General features: G+C 36.3%; 5 protein-coding genes across 5 annotated transcripts; all 5 read right to left on the minus strand.

Moving 5' to 3' along the window:
• Positions 1-566: 566 nt before the first annotated feature.
• Positions 567-2,275, minus strand: LOC106931943 (odorant receptor 131-2-like). The gene is made up of 2 exons (XM_015010353.2): positions 2,019-2,275; positions 567-1,349 (listed from the first exon to the last, which is right to left on the minus strand). Exons 1-2 carry the CDS (start codon positions 2,211-2,213, stop codon positions 567-569), a joined length of 978 nt encoding a protein of 325 aa, XP_014865839.2. The 5' UTR covers positions 2,214-2,275.
• Positions 2,276-3,639: 1,364 nt separating this feature from the next.
• Positions 3,640-5,139, minus strand: LOC106931956 (odorant receptor 131-2-like). The gene is made up of 2 exons (XM_015010365.2): positions 4,957-5,139; positions 3,640-4,422 (listed from the first exon to the last, which is right to left on the minus strand). The coding sequence occupies exons 1-2, from the start codon at positions 5,137-5,139 to the stop codon at positions 3,640-3,642; spliced, it is 966 nt and encodes a 321-aa protein (XP_014865851.2).
• Positions 5,140-5,981: 842 nt separating this feature from the next.
• On the minus strand, positions 5,982-6,731 carry LOC148159710 (odorant receptor 131-2-like). The gene has a single exon (XM_088005988.1). It carries the CDS (start codon positions 6,693-6,695, stop codon positions 5,982-5,984), a length of 714 nt encoding a protein of 237 aa, XP_087862114.1. The 5' UTR covers positions 6,696-6,731.
• A 6,261-nt stretch (positions 6,732-12,992) lies between these two features.
• On the minus strand, positions 12,993-15,163 carry LOC106911725 (odorant receptor 131-2-like). The gene is made up of 2 exons (XM_088005989.1): positions 15,020-15,163; positions 12,993-13,763 (listed from the first exon to the last, which is right to left on the minus strand). The coding sequence occupies exons 1-2, from the start codon at positions 15,158-15,160 to the stop codon at positions 12,993-12,995; spliced, it is 912 nt and encodes a 303-aa protein (XP_087862115.1). The 5' UTR covers positions 15,161-15,163.
• A 2,802-nt stretch (positions 15,164-17,965) lies between these two features.
• On the minus strand, positions 17,966-19,907 carry LOC106931948 (odorant receptor 131-2-like). Its single transcript, XM_015010357.2, has 2 exons — positions 19,306-19,907; positions 17,966-18,733 (listed from the first exon to the last, which is right to left on the minus strand). Exons 1-2 carry the CDS (start codon positions 19,453-19,455, stop codon positions 17,966-17,968), a joined length of 918 nt encoding a protein of 305 aa, XP_014865843.1. The 5' UTR covers positions 19,456-19,907.
• Between the last annotated feature and the right edge of the window lie 5,061 nt (positions 19,908-24,968).

A 24,968-nucleotide genomic window follows, 5' to 3' on the forward strand; every position in this document is an offset into this window, starting at 1 on the left:
TGTTTCTTGATTCTGACCAATAGAATCTGGTACAACCTCATTTCCAGTGAAGTGCAAAACATAACTAAAAACAGAATATCATAATTTACAAATCATTTTCAATCTATTTTAAGTTGAATTCACTCCAAAGACAATATATTTAATATATAAACTGATCAACTTTATTGTGTTTTTGCAAATATTAATTCATTTGGAATTTGATACCATATTCCAAAAAGGTTGGGACACGGGGATAACTTTGACTGAGACTGGGAAAGTTGAGGAATGCCCAAACAGCACTTGTTTGGGCATTCCTCATGTGAACAGCTGTCATGATCGGAGAAATCTCTGGAGAAATTTCTGTTAGTAAGTGAAAAAGCCAAAAATCAATATTGAATGCCCAAAGGCAGCAATGCATTAAAAACCAGCATCATACAGCCACAGTTATTATCATATGGACTCAGGAACACTTCATAAAACTATCATCTACGTGTGCAAGTTAAAACTCTACCAACGAAGCAAAAGTCGTACATCAACAACACTCAGAAACACTGCCAGCTTCTGTAGCCAATGTTTTTGGAGTTCTGTTAGGGTTCTACCTTTATTTCTTTTACTTGGAAACACATGAAGTACTTTTTATAGTGCATTCTGAAAGTTTTGTCTCGTATCCCATAAACAACAGGACTAAGACAGCGAGGAATGATCTGGATCAACACAAAAATAACATTTTGTATGTAAATCGTCTGCCCAGGAAACAAGTATGTGAGGAGCTGCTTTAGCAAAGGTTGCACATACAATGTCATGCACATCAACATCTGAAAACCATGAAGCAGAATTGTGTTTTTTGCTTTTTTAGCATGTGAATTTGCAGCTTTTGCCACAAGCAAAATTCTGAAATAAGTGTAGAACAGAGTGAGACAAACAACCACCAGAAAAAATATGTGGGACGCATCTCTCTTATTTTTACTGTAGCTGCTTCTGAACACTCTGTCCCTGTCACAGAAAACTCTCGTTTTCAAAAAATGCAGCTCTTCAGTAATCAAAAGAATAAAGATGTCAGGTAGAATAGTGAGTAAGCTTATCACCCACATAATGCCAATGACAATGTAGGTTTTCTTAACAGTACATATACTGTCATATCGAAGGGGGATGCAGACGGAGATGTAACATTCTGCTGCCATGCAGGCCAGATTCACTGGAGTGTTCACGGTGGTGAGAATAGCCGGCAAGAGGATGAGCATGCACAGGGAGACATAGACTGTGTGGAAGGCATGGGCTAAGATGTAGAGGGACACGCTGACTGTCATCTGGAGTGTTTCGTTTAGCACCAAGTGGATGAAAAGGATGTAGCGAGGGTTGAACCTGAAGATCTGCGAAGTGCATGAGTCAAAAGTTAAATGGCAAGGTGAGAGATAACATTGAAAACATGTGTTTCGAGCATGCACAGGGAGACATAGACGGTGTGGAAGACATGGGTTAAGAAGTAGAGGGACATGTGTGTCCCTAAGACCTGTGTCTTAGGGACACAGGTCTTAGGGACACTCTTGCTTTTTTTTCCATCTCCTGTGATGTATTTTCTTAGTTTTGATTTAAAATGTATAATCATGTCTTTCTTTTTTAGTTTTTTACCTAATACTCTCCTACATTACATGTTGTAAAATGGGTGACAATGATTGAGAAAACACATATCTAAACATTAAAAATACTTTCTTTAGGGATTTAAGCAACACACTGATTTGTTTTAATTACAAAAAAGTATATTCCTATTACCATTCATTAAATAATAAGAATGCCACTCAACTCACAGTTTTGATGTCAACAATAATTGCTCTTCTTATTTGCATGTGTTCATATGCCATACTGGGCAGTATAGAGTTGTTTTTGAGATTAGAATATAAATATGAATATAATTTACATTAAATTAGACACAATCTGAAAAAAATAGAAATGTCTGGGTGAGAAAAATCATTTGAAGAAATTGGGCATCATTTTGCCTAAGTGAGTTATAAAAATGCACACCAAGAAAACAAAATACACACTTGCTGTTTGTTGAATGTGTGAACCATTGAAGCGTTAATGAAGCAGGTGATGATGCCAAGTGAAATAACAACCACATTGCCTACAACAGCAGTCAAAGAAAACATGCCCAGATAAACTCCAGGTCCGGTCAGGTTGCCCTCAGTAACTGTGAAATTTGTGCTGGCAGTTAAAGAGGAGGACATCTGATAAGACATAAAACAGCAAAAGGCATAATATAAGTCATGAGAAAATAAATAATGTATGACTGGTTTTAAGTTTGTTACATACTAATAAGACTGACTCCTCCAGCAGACCTTAGAAAGAGTAGTGTCAAAAGTAATCTGTATTGATGAGGTTCTTCTCTGTTGTATAGTAGAATACCAGTACAATATGAGGATTTATTTGTGTAACTTACTTAAAACACGCCCTCCTTTGTAGCAGCAGACCAATGATGTACGAGTTTACTTTCTACCAAATATATCTTTCAGGGCAAATGGGAAATAGAAACAAAAAGTAACATTGCAAGAGATAATATTAACATAAATTAGTGTGTATGTATTTTACATTTTATAAAGTTGTAATTTAAACTACAGTAATAACTTGTATAAAAATGTATCGTTTTCTTAATTGTGAAAACTGTCACAGTGTCCTGACAATATGAGACCGATAATGTGAAAAGAACGAGCTTCTCTGCCTCCTTGTGGTCCTACTGCCATCTGCAGAAATGCACCCCTCCCGTTTTGCTGTACAAATAAGCTTGACTTAAACTCAAGCCATGGCGGTGTTTAAAAATCTCAGTGGATCGATTCTGAAATAAAACCAGCCTATCTGGCACCAGCAACCATCCCTCCTTTAAAGTTATTTAAACTCTTCTTTATCTGGATGCTCAGTTTGAAACTCAGCCAAGTAGAGTTTGTCTGTCATAACATGTGATTGCAAAAGAACACAAACACAGAACACGTTGTAATAGAAATGAAGTGTTTTAATAAAATAAGAAAAACTACAGATAAATGCAGGAGACATGGAACTCAGGTAGACAATGGACCGAGAAATGAAAAGATCCAGTGATGAAAAAGAAAAATCCAGGGGCTAATGCTGCATTACGGTTACCATGGAAACACATCAATGATTTAAAAGCCAGATTATTTGGCATGACTGTTCAGACTGCAGATGCTTTGACAACTTCTGGATATATAATACAGGGAAATGGGATGAGGGTAAAAAAAATGGAAGTAGGTTGCGTTCAACTGTTTTGTTAAAATAGCATTAAATACAGAAACTAAATAAGAAGGAATAAACTTCTATGGCAAGATCTGATATGGAAAAAGATTAACTATAAGAGTCAAAAGCAGTTGAGCAATAATAGAGGATTCCAAACATAAATAACAGTCAAAACTCAAACACTCAAGGTTCATGACATTATCATGTCTAGTTGTATACAACACAGTTTACTTTGTCTAGTTGGCAGATTTGTCATTTGTGTTAACGAACAATTTAACAAGTTGATTAAGTTTGCTGCATGAAAATGACGTGTTAACTTGCACTTTGTTATATTCATGTTTAACTACTGACTCACTACCCATTTTCACGCAGGCTTTGTTGAAAAAGCTCAGTGTATTTCACAAGACTTTTGGATCTCTGTTAGGTTTGTACCCTTATTGCTTTTACTTGCAAACATATAAAATACTTCTTAAAGTACATTCTGAAAGTTTTGTCTCGTATCCCATAAACAACGGGACTTAGAAAGCGAGGAATGATCTGGATTAATATAAAAATAGTATGCTGTATGGGAATTCTCTGCCCAGGAAACAAGTATATAAGGAGCTGCTTTAGTAAAGTTTGCATATACAGCGTCATGCACATCAACATCTGAAAACCATGAAGCAGAATAGTGTTTCTTGCTTTTTTAGCATCAGAATTTGCAGCTTTTGCCACAAACAAAACTCTGAAATAAGTGTAGAACAGAGTGAGACAAACAACCACCAGAAAAAATATATGGGACGCATCTCTCTTATTTTTACTGTCGCTGCTTCTGAACACTCTGTCCCTGTCACAGAAAACTCTTGTTTTCAAAAAATGCAGCTCTTCAGTAATGAAAAGAATAAAGATATCAGGCAGAATAGTAAGCAAGCTTATCACCCACATAATGCCAATGGCAATGTAGGTTTTCTTAACAGTACATATGTTTCCATGGCGGAGGGGGATGCAGACGGAGATGTAACATTCTGCTGCCATGCAGGCCAGATTCACCGGAGTGTTTCTGGTGGTGAGAATAGCCGGCAGGAGGATGAGCATGCACAGGGAGACATAGATGGTGAAGTAGGAATTGGCAAAGAGGTAGAGGGAAATGCTGAGTATCAACTGGAGTGTTTCGTTTAGCACCAAGTGGATGAAAAGGATGTAGCGAGGGTTGAACCTGAAGATCTGTGAAGTGCATGAGTCCAGAGTTAAATGGCAAGAGAAAACACTGAAAAACACTTCTGTGTTGTAACATTTCAGTTTGGATTTAAAACTTAACATAAAAAAGATATTTTGCTATTCCAATAATTCAGAAACCTAAACATTACACAATACATTAAACATCACACTGCAGTTTGTTTAAATTAAACAACTGCACTGTCAAGTATCATAAAATATGGAAAAGATTGTGCACAAACTCTCTCTGCTCGTCACCATGTCAGTTTAACAGTGTCAACCATAATCACGTTTTATAGACCTATGCTGAGCATGGAAATATAGGGAAAACATTATGCAATAATTGAAATAAAGAAACGATAAGGATCATTTTTATTATGTTAGATCCAATCTGTAACATAAAAGAGACGTGTGGGTTAGAAAAAAAGATGATGAAACTGAGCACATAAAACTAGTAGAAATCCACTCTAATCTTTCTACCTAACTATTGAGAAACAAAAAAAAGGCACAACACTAACACACATTATAAAAGAAAATACACACTTGATGTTTGTTGAATATGTGAATCATTAGCGTATTAATGGAGCAGGTGATGATGCCGAGTAAAATAACAACCAGATTGCATATAGCAGCAGTCAAAGAAAGCATGCCCAGATTAACTCCAGGTTCGGTCAGGTTGCCCTCAGTAACTGTGAAATTTGTGCCAGGAGCTGATGAAGAAGACATCTGATAAAACATAAAATTACAAAAGGCATAGTTTAACTTATGATTAAAAAAAAATACATATAAATGCATAAATCAAGTTTTAAGTTCCTGAAAGACAGATGGAAATCCTCCTGATTAAAAATACAGACCTTCAAAGAGGCGTGTTGAGAGTAATCTGTGTTGATGTGGGTGTTCTCTTTGTAATATTTATCAGGGTACTAGCCTGAGTATTTATTTGTGAATCTCATTTAATACAGACACACCTTTACATCAGAGGTGACCAATGATGAAGGACTTAGTTTTCTAACTCTAACAGATCTTTCAATGTAAACTGGAAATAAGTTAACAAAAAGCAACGTTGGAAAAGATAATTTTAAATGACTAAGGTACTTATGATTACAAATTACTTTTTAAATAGTCATGATTATAGAGCTTATGCTACATTATGCATTTCTCCCCCCAATACTTAACAGAATTTCAAAAAGAATCAATATTTTACATAGATTGTTTTTGGTCTTTAGTTGGTTAATAAAACAATGGTTTATAAGTTATCTTCATAACTTCCACAAAAAGTTGCTTTGGCTCTATTGTTATCTTTAAGGTTGACAATATCCCACTTTGGTTGTTTTTAAAAGTGGCTATGTGAATAAATAAATGTTTAAATGAGGCTAAAAATGGAAGAATTTACTTGGGTCCTGCTATTACTAAAAAGTACAGTTTCATAATATATTGTTTTCGTACACATTAAATTGTTGAGAACAGGGAATTTAACAAGGTTTTTTTTAAGAAACATTTCAATAAGATTCAATACAGTTGATATACAATGAATGAATACAAAATTTAAAAGTACATGCCCCACTGTGTTACTGTGGGCTTATCTTACACAGAAAATATCCTTTTAGGTGCTTTCTGAACGTTTTGTCTCGCACACCATAGATAATTGAGCTAATAAATCTTGGTAATATTTGGAACAATAAATAACAAGCAAACAGAGCATCTAAATAAGAATCACGAAACCATTGCCACACCATATTTTTTACAAGGTGTTCTGCATATGTTGCCATACACAACAGAAGCTGAAACCCATGGAGAACGATTGTGTTCCTCGCCTTTTTAGCATCTTTACTTGCTGTTCTTGCTGTGAACATTATGCGGAAATAGATGAAAAAGATAATGCACCAAACTAAAACCAAATATACAATGTAGGTAATATTTCTCCTCTCTATTATTCTGGGATTTTTAAAAATAAGTTCCCTGATGCAAAACACGCGTAATTTAAAATAGTCCTGTGACTCCGTAGCCAAAGTCATGAAGAGATCAGGGAGAACAGACACCAAGCTGGTGGCCCAGATTAAAAGAATAAGCAGCCGTGTTTTCTTAACTGTGCAGATCTGAGCGTGACGGAGGGGGATGCAGATGGCGATGTAGCACTCCACTGCCATGCAGGCCAGGTTCAGCGGAGTGTTTTCAGTAGTGAAGAGGGCAATCAGTATAAAGAAGCAACAAACAGTCATCGGCATCCAGAAGAGGATGTAGCTAATGATGAAAAGTGCGACAGTCAGCGTTACTTGGATCATGTCATTGATCACCAAGTGAACAAACAGGATGTACCGGGGATTTGTGTTGAAGATCTAAAGAAAGACAAAACAGAGCACATGTTTTGGCAGTGACAATGATAGAAGTAAAAAAAAAAAAAGAAAAACATATGTGGAATGATGGACCAAATAAGATATTAGGTTTGATGTAACCAGCCACTTGTTCTACGCTTTGATTCCTTCAGAGGGTTTAGGTTCTCAAATATTAAGAAACAATTGTTTTCTGGGAGAAGACTTTGTTGGAGTTTTAAATTTTACCCAATTGCCAATATTAGACCGTGATATGTGTAATGCCCCAGTTTGACGCTATGAAGCTTACCAGAAATTGCGTACACTCTAAGGAACTATCCCCCACATTGAAGAGTGAAGTGCCAATCCGAAAGAGGCACCTGTTATGTTAGTTCAATATGGAAGCCTGGCCAACACAGACTGAACGGCTTTGTTCACTTCCTCAGCTGTCAGCAATAACAGGCAGACTATAATAATAAATACGAGGAATCAAAGTCAATCAGAGAAAGTCCAGACTGAGCTCTGAAGCGAGATTATAATCGAACTGAATTTCTCAGGAAGGCAATGAAGGCAAGATTTTATGCAATATATTGGAATATTTATTGATAAATAGTGTGGCATTGTTAATTTTAATTAAAACTAAAACATTACTGGTTCACTAATAAAAAATAAAGGGATCGACATTGGTTTTAAAAAATTATTTGTATTTAAAATTCTCAGATGTCAGAAGTACTTTTCTCACTGTGTGCATGCAGTAATTACATCTTTGCTGCATGTAGGTAAAAATTAACTTTCTAGGTCTGGAGATAAAAAATGTTCTGTTGTTTTAAAAGGTTACATGATTTTATACAAACTATTGTTAGCTTTTGTGTTATAATTATAACTTTTATTTGCTGTATTTCTTCAACTTATGCCTAAATTGCTCATTTCCTCTTTTGTTTCATTTTCTTTGCTTCATTTTAGGAGTAGTATTACGTAAAATCTACTTTTTTGAGGTTTACATCATGTTATGTTATTTCCTAATCAAAAACATACCTGGAATGTTGTCTTATTTTTTTTTCATGCATATATGAGAAATCCCTTAATTTTCCTTGGCAGCCATTAAGCTGTGCAAAGCGCTTGGGTGGACCAAATGCCGCCTTTTCCAGTTTTCCACTTACTCAGCCCAAAAAAGCACCACTACCCTACAATTCCCTCACTTAGCTCCTTCAGACTAGCGAGTGGCAAGTAGCAAACACTTTGTGGAATTGTGCATCTGCTAAGCTCATTATACAAGCTAAGTTAAAAGGTTAGTAAAGGGCAGATGTGATGACTTCCTGAAAGCAGAGTTTGATAAAGGAGTTTTTAAAGAGACAGAAGCCCAATTTAAAGGCATTAAAACACAAAGTCAAATTTCTTAAGTTATGTTTGATATGTAGCAATTTTATAACAACCAAAGGCAATGACTTCATTTTGCAATAAATCGGCACTACGTCCCTGCAAAATATGTAATAATTACTAAAATAGTGTTCACATAAGCTTGTTATTAATCATTATGTATCTCAGGATGGAATGAACTGTATTGCAAGCCACAATTTCCTAATTTGTACATATAAAAATCACATGTCCTTATTCTTCCATGTCATATTTATGTTCTACTTTGTGTTGTTCTGTCACATAAAATCACAACAAAATACATTGACGTTTGTGGCTATAATATTAGAAAATCTGAACAAATAAAATTGGTGAGTACTTTGTAACACAATACATTTCATTGTCTTCTGCTTCAATTTTAATGTAAAAATGCTGGCCAAATCAGGATGACTAGCAGAAAATCTTAACACTAAAATTTGTTTTCCATTTGATTCTTCAATCAGTCATACAATAAATGTATGACTGAGGCAATAAAAGTCATTACAATGTCTGACCTGGTGTTTAGAGAAGGTATAAATGAGTCCTGCATTGATGTAGTTGATGAAGATACTGAGGGCCACAACAATGAGGTTCTTAATCAAAGCCTTGGAGAAAGAATCTCCATATCGTGTAGCCACTGTCACATTGGCAGCAGACACATTCATTTCTTTAGATCTGTAAAAGAGGAAAGTAGAAAGAGATACACAGAATTACTGTAACTTTATCAAATTTTATTTACATAGCACATTTACAAAAGTGACCAAAGTGCTTTAATAATTACAACTTCATAAATATAAAATAAAATATAACCAAGTTTGATGAAAAATGTGATGACAAAATTGGCAGTAAAATACTAATAAATTCACAGTACAAATAAAATCCAAGACATGCGTAATTTGAGTTGCAGCAATTTCCCAAACACTACATACAAACACATACACACTGCTTACATACATAGGAAGTACATAAGTACATGGGTACTTATGTACTTCCTTTTTTAACTGCAGTTGAAGCCCAGTGAAAATAGATATGTTTTCAGTCTCGACTTCCACTGCCACAGTGAAAGCTCAGTCATCTCTAGTCTTTAACCTAACTTTAGGGACAGACAACAAAAGCTGGTTGGCTGATCTCTGGGCTCTGGGTGAGATGTAGGTGAAAAGTTGTGTTTAAACTACAAACACTTAAAACAATAAATAAAACCTTAAATTTAACCTGAAAGACAACATAGAGCCAGTGAAGGGTGCATAAAATAGGGATAATAGATTCATGCCTCCTTCTTTAGAATGACTGCTATGCTTCTCATGTTCATAATAGATAGGTATCTAAATATTCTGTTCTCTATAAATCATTAGATTACTCAAGGATTTTGGATGCTTAGAATATTTTATGTTGTATTTTTGCACAGACATCAGTACCATAAATGAGGCTCTTCTTTGTTTCTGCAGTTTTATCGTTAATTGTTCAGTTTCTGCCATGTTGTAAATCACATCACATTTGTATCCAGACCACACTTGAAGCCTTATTTTTCTACACATCAGTGATTTTTTAAGAAATATACAATTGTTTAGGTCACTGTATAACCTTCATTAAAATATTTAACAATCACAAGACCTTGTTAAAGTTGTGCAATGTCTGACATATTCCCTTCTACTGATACCAAAGTAACAACACATTAAGTCTTTCACTCAACATTTTACTGACATTACTATGAAATGAATCTTTACATATTGAGCCTGTCATGTAAGACAAAAGGTAAATTTCAGTGTGAACTCTTAAGCTCAGAATCATTAAACTATAATACATCATAAGTTGCATTATATCATAATATGAGTTAAAGAAGAGGAAGAAAAACAAATTAAATCCAGAAACACACTTAAGTAGAATTTTGCAGTTTGCATGCCTTGTGTGAAACAAAAACAGACATTTACAGCAGACAGTAAAAGTTGCAGATGTATTTAATATCAAATAGAATCACTAACCTCAAGTTCAGGATCCCCACATTGGATAATTTTTTTTTTCTTTCTTCACTTGTTCCTCACTTAGGATGGATACAATATATTAAGTAAGGATAAAATATATTAAGTAATCCATTTAGCTCTTAAACGTTTACTGTTGTTGTTTCCCTCCTCTTTAACTATTTTTTTTTGCAGTTGTTTTAATGCCAAATTTTCATACGGGATCTACTTGACAGATTCAAATAAGACTAACACTGATATTTCACTCTTTATATAGTTTGGACAGCATCAGTCTAAGGGCTCATGGGTGTGCCCGTGCATACGTAGAAATTAGCAATCCACTTGGATTGCCGTTGTGTTGGACCAGTGCCACAGCTAACAGTTGGAGGAAACCAGCCCTCAAGGCCTGGATTTCAACACCCCTTTGTCAGTGTTTCATTAGTAAGACTTATAAGTTAATGTTTGCAAGTTAATTGAAAATAAACTCTGAAATAATGTTTTGCCATTATTGTCCTGGACTGTCCATAACAAACACCATGTTCATTATGGTGTCCATATGTGCTCTTAACACCAGGACACCCTAGGCAGCAGTTCATTGATCCACTTTGTTGTAGACTCATTGAATCCGTGGCCACATGTCTTGGTCACTCAGGTAAAAAGAGGTACAGAGCTGTCCACTGACCACTACCTGGTAGTGAGTTGACTACAGGAATGGGATAGGATGCCAGGTCAGACCTAGCAGGCCCAAACATTTTCTGAGGGTCTGCTGGGAACATTTGGCAGAGTCTCCCGTGACATTGAGCTTTAACTCTCACCTCCGGGAGAACTTTGAACACATCCTGGGGAAGGTGGGGAGACATTGAATCTGAGTGGATCATGTTCTGTGGTTCCATTGTCGAGGCAGCTTATCGGAACTGTGACCACAAGGTTGTCTGTGCCTGTCACAGAGGCAACCCTCAAACACACAGGTGCACACCTTCGGCAAGGGATGGTGTCAGATTGAAATGGAGTGCTATTGGACCTTTTTGGCCTGTGGGGCTCCAGAAGCAGCTGATGGGTACAGGCAGTCGGAGCGGCCGGCAACTCAGGTGGTTACTGAGGCAAAAACTCAAATGTGGAAGAAGTTTGGATAGGCCATGGAGAAAGACTTTCACACAGCTTCAAGGCGATTTTGGTCTATCATCCAGCGTCTCAGGAAAGGGAAGCATTACAGCACGAACACTGTTAGTGGAGATGGTGTGCTGCTGACCATGTCTTTGGACATTATGGGCCGGTGGACAGAATACTTTGAAGACGTCCTCAATCCCACCAACATACCTTCCATTGAGGTTGGGCTCTCCAATCTCTGGTGATGAGCTTACTAAGGTGGATAAAGAGCTCCTCTGTGGCAAGGCCCCAGGGGTGGGTGGGATTCGCCCAGAGTTCCTCAAGGCTCTGAATGTTGTAGGGTTGTGCTGGTTGATGAGACTCTGCAATATTCCGTGGACATCAGTTCCCCTGGATTGGCAGAAGGGAGTGGTGGTCCCCCTGTTCAAAAAGGGGTACCGTAGAGTAAGCCACAGAGGTCACACTCTTAACCCTCCCTGGTAAGGTATATTCAGGGGTCCTGGAGAGAAAGGTCCATCGGATAGTCAAACCTTGGATTCAGAAAGAGCAGTGTGGGTTTTCCTCCTGGTTGTGTAACACTGGACCAGCTCTACACCCTCAGCAGCGTCCTGGAGGGTGTGTGGAAGTTCGTCCAACCAGTCTATATGTGCTTTGTGGACTTGCAGAAGGTGTTCAACCCTTGGGGGGATCTGTGGGGTTGCTCCAGGAGTATGGAGCAACCCGTAAGGGTACAGGGCCCTTTGATATGTCCCTGTACAGCCGGTGTCAGAGCCTGGTTTGCATTGCTGGCAGTAAGCCGGGCTCTTTTTCAGTGACGGTTGCCATGGCTGCCCTGTGTCACCGATTCTGTTCATTACCTTTATGGACAGAATTTCTAGGCACAGTAAAGGTGTTGAGGGGATCCATTTTGGTGTCCTTAGGATCTCATTTTTGCTTTTTGCGGATGATGTGCCCCTACTGGCTTCATCAGGATCAGTACCTCCAAGTCCAAGGCCATGGTCTTGAGCCGGAAAAGGGTAGAGTGACTTCTCTGGGATGGGGAGGATATCCTACCTCAAGTGGAGGAGTTAAAGTATCTCAGGATCTTGTTCACAAATGAGGAAAAAATGTAGCGGGAGATCGACAGATGGACTGGTGCAGCGTCTGCAGTGAAGCAGATGCTGTTCCAGTCCGTCGTGTTGAAGAGACAGCTGAGTCTAAAAGCAAAGCTCTCAATTTACCAGTCGATCTACGTTCCTACCCTCATTCATTGTCATGAGCTTTGGATCATGACCGAAAGAATGAGGTCATGGATACAAGCGAAAACTGAAATGAGTTTTCTCTATGTCTGGGCTTTCTCTTAGAGATAGGGTGAGAAGCTCTGTCATCTGGGAAAACTCAGAGTAGGGTCACTGTTCCTTCACATTGAGAGGCTCCAGTTAAGATGACTTGGGTATCTAGATGAACGCCTCCTGGACGTCTCCCTGATGAGATGTTCTGGACACATCCCATCGGGAGACCTGACTCAGAGGATGACCCAGGACATGCCAGAGGGACTATATTTCTCGATTGGCCTGGAAAAGCCTTGGGATTCCCCTAGAGGAACTGGCCCAAGTGGGTGGTGTAAGGGACGTCTGGACTTCCCTACTTAGGCTAATACCCCCGCGACCCCACTCCGGATAAGCGGAAGAAAATGGATGGAAGAATGGATGGACAAAATCATTTTTTGAGAATAGATAATTAAACAACAAAGTTTTTTTAAGAAACATATTTATAAGATTGAATACAAGTGATATATAATGCCGGACTGAAAAGAAAATCAAAAGTACATACCCTACTAATGTTTCTGTGGATTTATCTTACACAGTAAATGTCCTTTTAGGTGCTTTCTGAACGTTTTGTCTCGTAGACCATAGATAATTGAACTAATAAATCTTGGTAATATTTGGAACAATAAATAACAAGCAAAAAGGGTGTCAAAATAATAATCACGAAACCATTGCCACACCATATCTTTTACAAGGTGTTCTGCATATGTTGCCATACACAACAGAAGCTGAAACCCATGGAGAACGATTGTGTTCCTCGCCTTTTTAGCATCTTTACTTGCTGTTCTTGCTGTGAACATTATGCGAAAATAGATGAAAAAGATAATGCACCAAACTAAAACCAAATATACAATGTAGGTAATTTTTCTCCTCTCTATTATTCTGGGATTTGGAAAAACCCGTTCCCTGATGCAAAACACACGTAATTTAAAATAGTCCTGTGACTCCGTAGCCAAAGTCATGAAGAGATCAGGGAGAACAGACACCAAGCTGGTGGCCCAGATTAAAGAAATCAGCAGCCGTGTTTTCTTAACTGTGCAGATCTGAGCGTGACGGAGGGGGATGCAGATGGCGATGTAGCACTCCACTGCCATGCAGGCCAGGTTCAGCGGGGTGTTTTCAGTAGTGAAGATAGCAATCAGTATAAAGAAGCAACAAACAGTCATAGGAAGGTAGAATAAGTAGCTAGTGACGAAAAGTGCAACACTCAGTGTTACTTGAATCATGTCATTGATCACCAAGTGAACAAACAGGATGTACCGGGGATTTGTGTTGAAGATCTAAAGAAAGACAAGAAAAGCACTTGTATTAGTAGTGACACTTATAGAAGTCAAAGGTAATGTATAATTTTGAGTGATGGACTAAATAAATAATGGTACAGGTACAGCTTAGTCCACATGCCTCTGCCTCTCCACAGGTTATTGACTATGCTTTAGCTAAACTTAGCATTGATGATTATTTTTAGCATCAGAACGCTGGGTCCAAGCTGACGGGCACACTTTGGCATGCCCCGGTTAAATTTCTTCAGGAATGTTCTAGTTTACTAATTACTAGCTTCCTCTTTTTTGAGGTTTTATTTTCTTGCTTGAATAAGAAAAATAAAATACATCAAAGCTTAAAGGTCTCTAAACCAGGCACTTTACTTACTTATTTTTACTACTTACAACAGGTCCAAGTACATTCACATGTACTTGGACCTTTTCTGTATAACATTTACACACCCTATTAGACGTATGTTAGAAGCTATTTTGAGGACACAGTAAACATGTGGAAGACAGTGTTCTAGTAAGATGAGCCTACATATAAACTACTATGAAAATATAATATTGCACCTAAGACTGAACTGTCCAGAATGTTGGCAGCATCATGCTATAGGAAGACATAGACAGGGAAGCTGGTCAGAAATTGTGGTAAAATGGATGATGCTACACAGAGGGATAAACCTGTTGCAGGGTTCAAAACACATGAAACCTAAGGTGGAGTTTTTAGGAACGAAAACCCTAAATTTACAGTTAGAACTACAAAGTATTGGTTTAGTTAAAAACATCTCCATGTGTTAGAATGGCCCAGTTAAAGTTTCGACGGAATATAAAATGAGAAACTATGGCAAAACCTGAAAACCAATGTTCACTGCTTACCATCAATCATTATGTATCTGAGGATGGGGTGAACATTATCACAAGCCACACTTATCTGATATTTACATGCAAAAAAATCTGAAAAACCGAGTTTCACTTTCCTTCCACATCACATTTATATGCTACTTTGTGTTGTTTTGTCACAAAAAATCACAACAATATGCAGGTTTCTGGCTGTAACATGTGAAAATATTTTAAAAATCATATCTGTGTATACTGTTGCAACACACTGTATTTAATCATCTTCTTCTGCTTCAAAACCTTGACAAAATCACAATGATGAACATAAATGCTAAGCACTACCACAAAACTAGTATTCCATTTGATTCTTCAGTGAATCAAATGAAGAATCATTTGATTAATTGATTAAGGCAGTAAATGTCATTAAAATGTCTGACCTGGTGTTTAGAGAAGGTATAAATGAGTCCTGCATTGATGGAGTTGATGAAAACGCAGAGGCCCACAACAATGAGGTTCTTGAGCAACACCTTGGTGAAGGGAATCTCTATCACTGTCACATTGGCAGCAGACACATTCATTTCTTTAGGTCTGTAAAGAGAAAAGAAAAAGACACTACATTTTTTATAGAGAACTTCTTTTAAATCAAAAGTGGTTTTCTTTTCCTCCTGTTCATAATAGCTAAGGTTTGCAGAACATCTAAAACCTATTTTGATGTCTAAGTGTAATTAAACACTGTGAATGCTTGAAAACCCATACTGGTGTTTTTTTTATTGTTTTGCACAGAAATCAGTATCAGTGTGTTGAGACCTGTCTGTCTGTCTGCAGTGTTGTTGTTAACTGTTCAGTTTATTGAATCACATCACATTTGTATCCAGACCGCATTCGAAACCTTATTTTTCTGCACATTAGAGAATCTTAAAGAAACAATACCCTGTCCTTTTTACTGTAAACCCTTCTTTAATAAATGTATGTAACAATCACAAGTCCTTGTTAAGAGTTGTGCACAACCAACATTACTGCCTTTTATTAACACATTCCAAAGCAATAATTTAAATCTTTCTTTCGGCATCTTAGTTGTAATACATTAATAAATCTTTACACATTGAGCCTGTCGTAAGGGAAAATAGTCAATTTCAGGTTGAACTCTTAAGTTCAGAATTGCTAAATTTATGACACAAAAATACATTATAAGTTGGGAAAAGAGGAATCAAACAGAGCAAATCTATAAACACATTTAAGTAGAACTGTACAGTTTCTGTAATGAAGTATCAGTGTAACTGTGAGAAATATTTCAACAAAAACGGACTATTACAGCAAAAGATAAACATCGTAAATGTCCTTATGATAAAATAGAAGCACCAACCTCAAGTTCAAGATCACCACATCTGGTAAAATCTTTCTTTTTTCTTCCAGCAAATATGTTTTCTGTACTTGTTCTTCATTCAGAAAGGCTAAAATGTATTAAAGAATCCCATTCAACTCATAAAGGCCGACTGTTATTTTTTCCATCATTTGTAATTATTTTTTGCTGTTATCTTAATGACAAATCTTCGTACAAGATCAACTTTGACAGATTCAAATAAGACTAATACTGATGTTCCATCCTTTATATAGTTTGGATGTCTTCAGTCTAAGGGTTCATGGGTGTGCCTGTCCATACGTAGAAATTAGCAATCCTCTGGATGCTGCATGTGTACAGAGGATGTCCAGGTTTTACAGAACGAAACTTTCAGACTCACAAAACTTACTATAGATAGCCTAATTCTGTAATTGATTGGACATCAGGACACTTAAAAAAATCTCTAATACTTGACCAATTGCTTGAGAAAACATAAACAATTCTTGCTTGTACAAACAAAATAAAGTTGGTTTTGGTTCTTTGCAAACATAATTATTCTCTTTTTGCCGAGAAATTTCTTTTACATTGCATCCCTATCAAACAATTTGTAAAACAATTTGTGTTTTACAAATTGTTACATTTATTGAGGTCTGTAGTGCAAGTAGTGAACCTCATGGATTATTTGTAACTTCCCTGATTAGATTGATACTGTCAGGATCTTGGGTTGCTTTGGGTTCATTGTCTTGCAGGTGGCAGTAGGACCACAGTAGGACCATGTGATTAAAAAACAAACTTTTTAATCACATGAAATTTACTATTCTTGAGCAAGTTAGTCTCCATTGTAAACTGGTCGTATTAAAGCACAGCATGAGTAAGTCAAACTTTTACTGGTAGTCCTGGCTGTACCAGGAGGCAGAGAGGCAGAGAAGCTTGAATTTTGAATTTTTGAATTGGATTTTCCCACAGATTATCTGTGTCATGTTATACTGTCATGACATAGTGACATTTTTAACAAATATGTGAAAAACATATCTTTATAAAAGTTACTACTACCACTGCAGCTTTATTCTTAGAAATATGGTGACCTTATTGATACCTGCATCAACATGACATGTTTACATATTGTGATAAACTTATATCTTAACATTCTGACGTGTTTAAAAGGATCATGACATTATTTTTAGGTATTGATTATTGGGCAGTTTAAAGTATTACACATCACAATGACATGTGTTTACTCAAAGAAAAAGAAAAAAATAAGAGACAACACAAAACCATATTAATTTTTGTAACCAAAATTCCCAGAAATTCACTTTGAAAATATGGACAAACATTTAAAAGTGATCTCTTTCAAATGTTCGTTTATCAAGTTGTAAAATGTTGACTTTCAAAAACTCATTTTCATCTTTTTAAGACCGAAAAAGGGAAAGGAAACCCGCCCTCAAGTGTTCTTTTTAGGTATTGCGTTTTATTTATTTTTTTTGGATCAAAACTTTATTGAACAGAAGTAGCTCTCAGTCGAGCAAAACAAAGGTGGCGTCAACAGGCACTTCATGCTGTCCTGTTGAAGGAAATTACTGCATATATAGTTCGTTTAAGGTTGCATTTCCGGTAGGATAATAAAGGTATTATTTTGTAACTTTCTTTTTGTTCAATATGTTGCCCATTACTTCACAATAAAACGAGTCCTTTGGTTATACAAACGACCTGCGACTTGCGAGGTTCTCCAAGATGGCGTCCATTTATTTTCATTAAATATATACAGTCGCAATTATAAAAGTGCATATTATGCTGCAGCTCATATCCATATTTAAATTGTATGGTTTTTCTAGTTTTCAGATTCACCCTTTTGAATGTCATTAAACCTGCTGATAACGTTCTCCAGAGTTGTGACATGAGAAAGGTTTTAGGCTACCATTTGACAATGCAACTCATATTATTGTCTTAGAAAAGTTGACAGTGTTTTAGTAAGTTATTTTGAGATTTAATACAGGTCACACGAAAAGACTGAAAAAACTGGAGATATATATATACCCTATTAATATCACTGTGGGCTCACCTTACATAGTAAATACCTTTTTAGATGCTTCCTGAAGGTTTTGTCCCTTATGCCATAGATAATTGAACTAATAGATCTCGGTAGTATTTGGAAAATTATATAACAAACAAACAGAGAATCTGAGTAATACTTAGGAAGCCATTGCAACACAGCCTGTTTCACCAGGTGTTCTGCATACGTTGCCATGCACAAAAGAAGCTGAAGCCCGTGAAGGAGGACTGTGTTCCTCGCCTTTTTAGCATATCTACTTGCTGTTCTTGCCGTAAATAGTATGCGGAAATAAATGAAAAAAATAATGCACCAAACGAGAACCAGATATACAATATATGTAATATTCCTTCTCTCTATGATTCTGGGACTTCGAAAAGCAGTTTCCCTAAGGCAAAACACTTGTGTATTAAAATAGTCCAGTGGCTCCGTGGCCAAGGTAATGAAGAGATCAGGGAGAACAGACACCAAGCTGGTGATCCAGATTAAGGAAATCAGCAGCCTCGTTCTCTTGATCGTGCAGATCTGAGCGTGGCGGAGGGGGATGCAGATGGCGATGTAGCACTCCACTGCCATGCAGGCCAGGTTCAGCGGGGTGTTTTCAGTGGTGAAGAGGGCAATCAGTATTAAGATGCAACAGACAAATACATGGATCTTGTAGAGGATGTAGCTAATGATGAACAGTGCAACAGTCAGCGTTACTTGGATCATGTCATTGATCACCAAGTGAACAAACAGGATGTACCGGGGATTTGTGTTGAAGATCTGGAGAAAAACAACAAAAACAGCAAAACAGCACATTATTGTAGCGGTGTGTATAGTAGTCAAGAATTTACATTTCATGTCAAATGATGGACCAAATAATTATGAGGTGTTATGCAATACTGTTGGGAACTGACAGAAAATGACAGAAATTTCATGTTGCATGTGTTGCATGACAACTATTAATTTTACACTATAAAAATCTGTCCTTTATCGAAAAGAGGCCTGAAGAAACCATTGTTTAAAAAACCTGCAGTGAGAGATGGCTTTTCTAATAAATTACTGATTCTAAATGCTAAGAACTTTAAACACTATGCATCATTTTCCTTCCACATCACTTTTCTATGCTACTTTGTATTGGTCTGTCAAATTATACCACAGCCAACTTTACTGTGGCATTAGCATGAAAAACATGTAAAATTGAAATATGTGAATACTTTTGGAAGATACTGCATTTAATATTCTGCTTCAATTTAAATGTAAAACAAACTTTGAACATTACCATTAGTTTTATATTCAATATAATTCTGAAATAACTGTATCCTGAAGGCAGTAAGTATGATTAAAATAATGACCTGGTTTCCGCAGAACGTATGAATGAGTCCTGCATTGATGTAGTTGATGGAAATGCTGAGAACCACAACAATAACATTCTTAATCACAGCCTTGGTGAAGGAATCCCGATAATCTGGAACTCCTGTCACATTAGCAATGGATATATTCATCTTTTCCAGCCTGTAAAGAGAAAAGAAGAAAGTGTTTCATCTTTTACAGAGATCCAATATCAAAAGTTTTTTTTTTTGTTTTTTTTTTTCTGGTTTTCATAATAGTTGATGGTTGAACTCTAAACCCTATAAAGGTGCATAACTTTGTTTAAGCACTTCTGACACTTACAAACCCAAACTTGCTTTTGCTCAGAAGTTAAGTTTTGGCATTTTGTACATCATGTTGTAAAATTGCTTAGATTTGGAACCACATTGAAACTTTCTGCCCATCAATGAATCTTTAGAAAATGTTATGATGTCTCTTTTAACATGCTCTCCTTCTTAAAGGAATGATATAACAACAATCACAGGCTCTTCTTAGAGTTTTCCAATCCAGCACCCCTGCTTTCTTTTAACACCAAATGAAAATAATTGTTGCATAAAAAACCTTTTTCAACTGTCATGTAAAGTAAATAATCAATTTCAACGTTTAGGCTGTCAATCATTAAAAACGTAATATTACAAAAAACGTAATGAGTTGGGAAAAGAGGAGCCTAACTCCATAAATTAATTCACACCTCTAAGCAAACTCTGGATATTTGTAAATATCTATACAAATAATAGACTTTTTCATGAAGATGTAAATGCAGGACATTTTCAAGAGATAAAATAGAAGCACTAACCTTGAACTCAAGATCACCACATCAGCAATTTTGTTTTGTTGTTGTTTTGTTTTGGTTTGGTTTTTGGCTAGATTTTTTTTTTTTACCTGTTCCTTATTCAGGAAGGTTAAAATGTGCTAAAGACATCCAGTTCAACTCAGTCAGCTTGCTTTTATTGTGTGTGAAGATTATGTTTTCCTTTGTTTTAATGCCAAGTCTACAGGATCTTTGTCAGATTAAAACAACACTAATACTGACATTCTATTCTTTATATAGTTTGGATGGCATCAGTCTAAGGGTTCATTGGTGTGCCTGTGCATACGTACAACTAGCAGCCCTCGTGATACTGTGTGTGTGTACATGTATGTGTGTGTGTGTGTGTGTGTGTGTGTGGGGGGGGGGGGGTGTGCGTGTACATGTGTGTGTGTGTGTGTATGCATATTTTACTGGATGAAATCTCCAAACATACAAAACCATCTATTATCTAAATATTTTACTGATCTGTCACTGACACAGTTAAAAAAATCATGAATACTTGTTCAGTTGCTAGATATGATAGAAGAAAGAACGAAGACTTTATTTCAAAGCTTCGTACTTCTGTTCTCAGTTCTGTACATCATCCAATTTGGTCAACATGTCAGATCTGATGTAACATTTTTTTTTTCCCCAGATGCCTGCTTTAGAATATAAATTCTGATCATTTTAGGAAATATGCTTACATAGTTACATTATTGTACATAGCTACAATAATGTTTGTTATCTTTCAAGAAAACTAAATAAATTGAATTGTAAAAATAAGTTGTTAGGGGTTTTGAACATACTAATAGTGCTTTTTTCATGGGTTACCTTTGCCATTAGTGTTTCTAATACTTAGTTTTGGATTTTAAGTAAGGACACAGTATATAACATTTCATTAACGATAAGGCTTAAGACTTCAAAGAGAGTTTTAACCTTAGCTCTCTTTGAATGTGCAACAACAGTTTTATGAAAAATAAACATGGTTTAGATTTTTGTTTGCATTTAGTGAATTTATTAATTCTAATTGTAGGCCCTGCAAGTTTAACTTTTTCTGTTATGATTCATAAGTTAAAACTTCTTTTGAAAACTTGCAATGCTACTGCACTCACTTCTACTGGCAATACAACTGGGACATCCTGACATTTCCAGTAATCCTCAGAGTTCAAAAGACAAGTCGTGCTGCAGGATGAGCAAACAAGCATCTCCATAACTCTCTTTAGACTCCAGCTGTAAAGGTCAGGCACAGAGGGGTGGGTTGTTATTTGGGATTCAGTGCCTTACCCACAATAAGACGGCCAAGGGGATCTGCTAAATGAGCCTTTTGAGAGAGGTTGTTGTGAATGCTATTAAAGAATCAGCAAAGGAAACATTAAGGTGATTACTTACTTGAAATCCCAATTAGGAACAAAGTTCAACATGTTTGATAGCAATCATATGCATAAGGTTAATGAGATTTGGAAGATTGTTTTCAAACAAATCCTCTCCACACAGAGTTTTTAATCAAATCCACCTGGACAGCAGCTTTGTTGCTTACTTTGCGAACTACTTTTCACTTTGTTTAGTTTATTATGATGTTAAGTTGTCCTGTAACTGGTGGGCTGCCAATTCAAACCCTCTGTCTCACTCACTTTTCCACTGGGTGCCATTTGGTTGTCTATAGTCAGTGTGTCTCTACATTCGGCCCCATAGGGGTTGAGAAGTTCTGCAAGTGTACCAAATTTCAAACTTCTATGATAAAGTTAGACATTGTGACTTTCAAATGTAAGAACTCTTTTGAATTCTTAAATGTATTGCACAACTGTCACTTATGCAAAAATGTTTAGGCCTCAAAAAAAAAAGAAACAATTTCAGTGAAGGGTAATAAACATTCAAATTGTGATTGACCTTTGCACAGCTTCGCTCCCCACAGGTTTCATATAAATCTAAAAGACAAAAAACCTGACCGTATTCAGGTTAACGCTACAGTTTCTGTTGACGTTCTGATCAGCATTTTCACTTTGATACATATGGGCGCCACAAGACCCATTTCTCTAATTGGCTGTGACACCATGAATAACCAGAAGACGATGAAGCGTCTAAAAGTGAAGTTTTTGTTAAATGTGCCTCTGAGGTGTAGTAGTGGAGAAGGATTTTATTCCAAACAAGCCTATTTTCCAAACCATTGTAGCACTTGGCTAAGTGTATTGCTAAAAGTGTCTAAATTGGTGCATAAAATAGTTCATAATTGTTCAATTGTAAAGTTCCAGTATTTGTGTCGGATGTATCTGTAGTTCTGCAGTCACACCAGTAGGTGGCAGTAGTATCACACAGAATCGTCGACCAGTTGTGTGTAGGACAAGGGACACACCTAAAAGTTGAAGGACTGTGGCCCACAAAGACTGTACAGACCATTGCTATGAAATATAATTTAATCACTTTAAATAACACCTCATCTTACTTTCTAACACCTACTTCTTACTTTATGCATCTAAATTAATTTATTATGCAACTATTTTTCCTCAGGATTAGTAACCAATATTTCTCAAAAATATTTACTTCTGTTAGAAATCACATGGTGGATGTATAATACCCTGGCACTCTGCATACGCTAGACAGACTCCACAGATTATTTTAAAAAACAACTAGAGACAATTTTATTCAGACAGGCCTTTGATTACTGTTGTTTTTACTTTTTGTTTTGACTTTGTGAAGCACTCTGTGATATGTCTGTGAAAGGTTTTATAAAAATAAGACATTACTTTACGACTTGTTTTATATACATTATAGAATTGTTTGAAATACATTTATTTGACAAAGAAAAGTTTATTAAGAAATTTAAGTTCAACACAGGTTATATATACAAGACTGAATAACTAAATTAGAAGTATAGGTTTCTCTGAGAGCTTTACACATTGTACACAGTAAATACGCTTTTATGTGCTTCCAAAAAGTTTGAACCCTTATGCCATAAATAACTGAACTAATGAATCTTGGTAGTATTTGGAAAATTATATAACAAACAATCAATTCATCAGAACAATTTCAACACAACCTGTATCGCCAGGGGTGTTGCGTATGTGTCAGGAGGCCTGCTTGTGCGTCTCAACAATAGCATTTAGCTACCTTGACATTAACTGAGGTTTGAAATATCCCTTCCTGAGTTGGTAATTTAAACATTTCCCAATTAAACCTCAGGATAACTTTGTTAGATTATTTTCTCCTGTGAAGATTTATTTGTTTTCCCTCACTTTTTCAATAAAATGATTGATTCACATAGATAGGGAGAGATTAAGAAATTGTGAGATTAATGGCCAATTCCTTCTCTAACATCATTATTTGTCAGGTTATACTGAATAGTTAATTTTCATTTTGGTCACAACTTTTGGAGTACAAAGTACCAGGCCCATAGATATGTGCTGTAATATTCAAGTACAAGCATTATCAGAGTCAGAGTTACAGGCAGTTTGTTGGCCTTGTTTCCAGTGAAAATTGGACTCCCCCCAAGTTGCCCATTGTCACTGAATATTTTCAGAAACTGAATTTAAAGGTGCAACCAAGGTGATGAGGGGATTCATTTTTGTAAATATAACCATCTTTGATTGTAACAAAACTGTGTTTGAAAAAAGTCTTAGATACGGCTTAGAGTTTACATTTAGTGGATATAGTTTAGGTCATGTATTTTGTTATGATTCATAAATGCAAACTTCTCTTTCAAACTTGCAAAGTTGATGCACTTACTTCCTTTTTGCAATACAGTAGGGATATCCTAACATTTCGAGTAATCCTCAGAGTTCAAAAGTCAAGTGATGCTCCAGGACAAGCAAACAACCATGTTGGTAATCCTCTTTGGACTCCAGCCGTAAAGGTCACACACAGAGGGGTGGGTTGTTATTTGGGATTCAATGCATTATCCACCATACAGCCACAAGGGGTTCTATTAAATAAGTCTTCTGAGAGAGGTTGTTGTGAATGCTATTAAATAATCAGTAAGAAAACATTAGACTGATTAGTTGAAATGTCTGTTCCAATTACATAAAACAAAGTGCAGATGATTAAGGTTAATGCTGTTAAGAAGATTGTTTTCAAACTAATTCACGGCACACAAGGCCTTTAATCAAATCCACTAGGAGAGCAACTTTATTGCTCACTTGGATAACTGCTTTTCACTTAGTTTAGTTTACTTTTATGAAGTAATCTTTTTTTCTTACTTGTTTATGAAAATATTTTTGATATTCTGTTGGTGCTTTTCCCCCTAAATTTCAAATAAACTCACTGAAAGGAAATTTCTCTATATTGACCAAGAGCATTATGACCTAATAACTTTTCAAATTAAAGATATAGATTAGGTAACAACTAGTTTTTTTTTAACTTCTGTTGTGTTTTAAAAAACTTCACACATTTTCTGGAAGTTTCTGGGTGAAATTTAATGGGCAATTTTGATTTCATTTCTTCCTCCAAACTTCCAGTTTGAACAAAATATACAGATTAGGAGGCCCAACAATTTGGTTTTCTTTATGTCTACTGCCTTGTGACCTAAGGAAATGAACTTTTCTCTTTTTCTTTACTATTGATGACAATATTTCCTGTTTCTTGTTGTTCCCTTTCCTTATGCTACCAAGATTTCTGGAAAAAACAACAAAAAGAAACTGAAGTTGCTACAAAGATGATTTTTTGTTGTTGTTGTCTTTGGGACTTACTGAGGTCACTTAAAAAACATTTGACTCAAATTCAATTTAATTACTGAATAATAAATCCATTTTAGCCAGAATTGTTAACAGCCTACAATTCTCTAAAGTGTGGCCAAAAAACATCTGCATATCTAAAAATAGTAAAAAGTAAGGACCAAAAAAAGAAAATGTAAAACACTCAGCAGCA

The sequence above is a fragment of the Poecilia mexicana genome, unplaced genomic scaffold, assembly GCF_051168715.1.
Source record: "Poecilia mexicana isolate PSO_F unplaced genomic scaffold, ASM5116871v1 scaffold_5, whole genome shotgun sequence".
NCBI lineage: Eukaryota > Metazoa > Chordata > Actinopteri > Cyprinodontiformes > Poeciliidae > Poecilia > Poecilia mexicana.

Bases quoted from the DNA above. Each gene is read 5' to 3' on its own strand.
- LOC106931943 (XM_015010353.2), bottom strand. From the start codon at position 2,213: ATGTCTTATCAGATGTCCTCCTCTTTAACTGCCAGCACAAATTTCACA. The intron at 1,350-2,018 runs GTGTGTATTTTG...TGCACTTCGCAG, and splicing joins ACACATTCAACAAACAGCAA to ATCTTCAGGTTCAACCCTCG.
- LOC106931956 (XM_015010365.2), bottom strand. From the start codon at position 5,139: ATGTCTTCTTCATCAGCTCCTGGCACAAATTTCACAGTTACTGAGGGC. The intron at 4,423-4,956 runs GTGTGTATTTTC...TGCACTTCACAG, and splicing joins ACATATTCAACAAACATCAA to ATCTTCAGGTTCAACCCTCG.
- LOC148159710 (XM_088005988.1), bottom strand. From the start codon at position 6,695: ATGATCCAAGTAACGCTGACTGTCGCACTTTTCATCATTAGCTACATC.
- LOC106911725 (XM_088005989.1), bottom strand. From the start codon at position 15,160: ATGAATGTGTCTGCTGCCAATGTGACAGTGATAGAGATTCCCTTCACC. The intron at 13,764-15,019 runs GTCAGACATTTT...GTCTTTCTTTAG, and splicing joins ATACCTTCTCTAAACACCAG to ATCTTCAACACAAATCCCCG.
- LOC106931948 (XM_015010357.2), bottom strand. From the start codon at position 19,455: ATGAATATATCCATTGCTAATGTGACAGGAGTTCCAGATTATCGGGAT. The intron at 18,734-19,305 runs GTCATTATTTTA...GTTTTTCTCCAG, and splicing joins ATACGTTCTGCGGAAACCAG to ATCTTCAACACAAATCCCCG.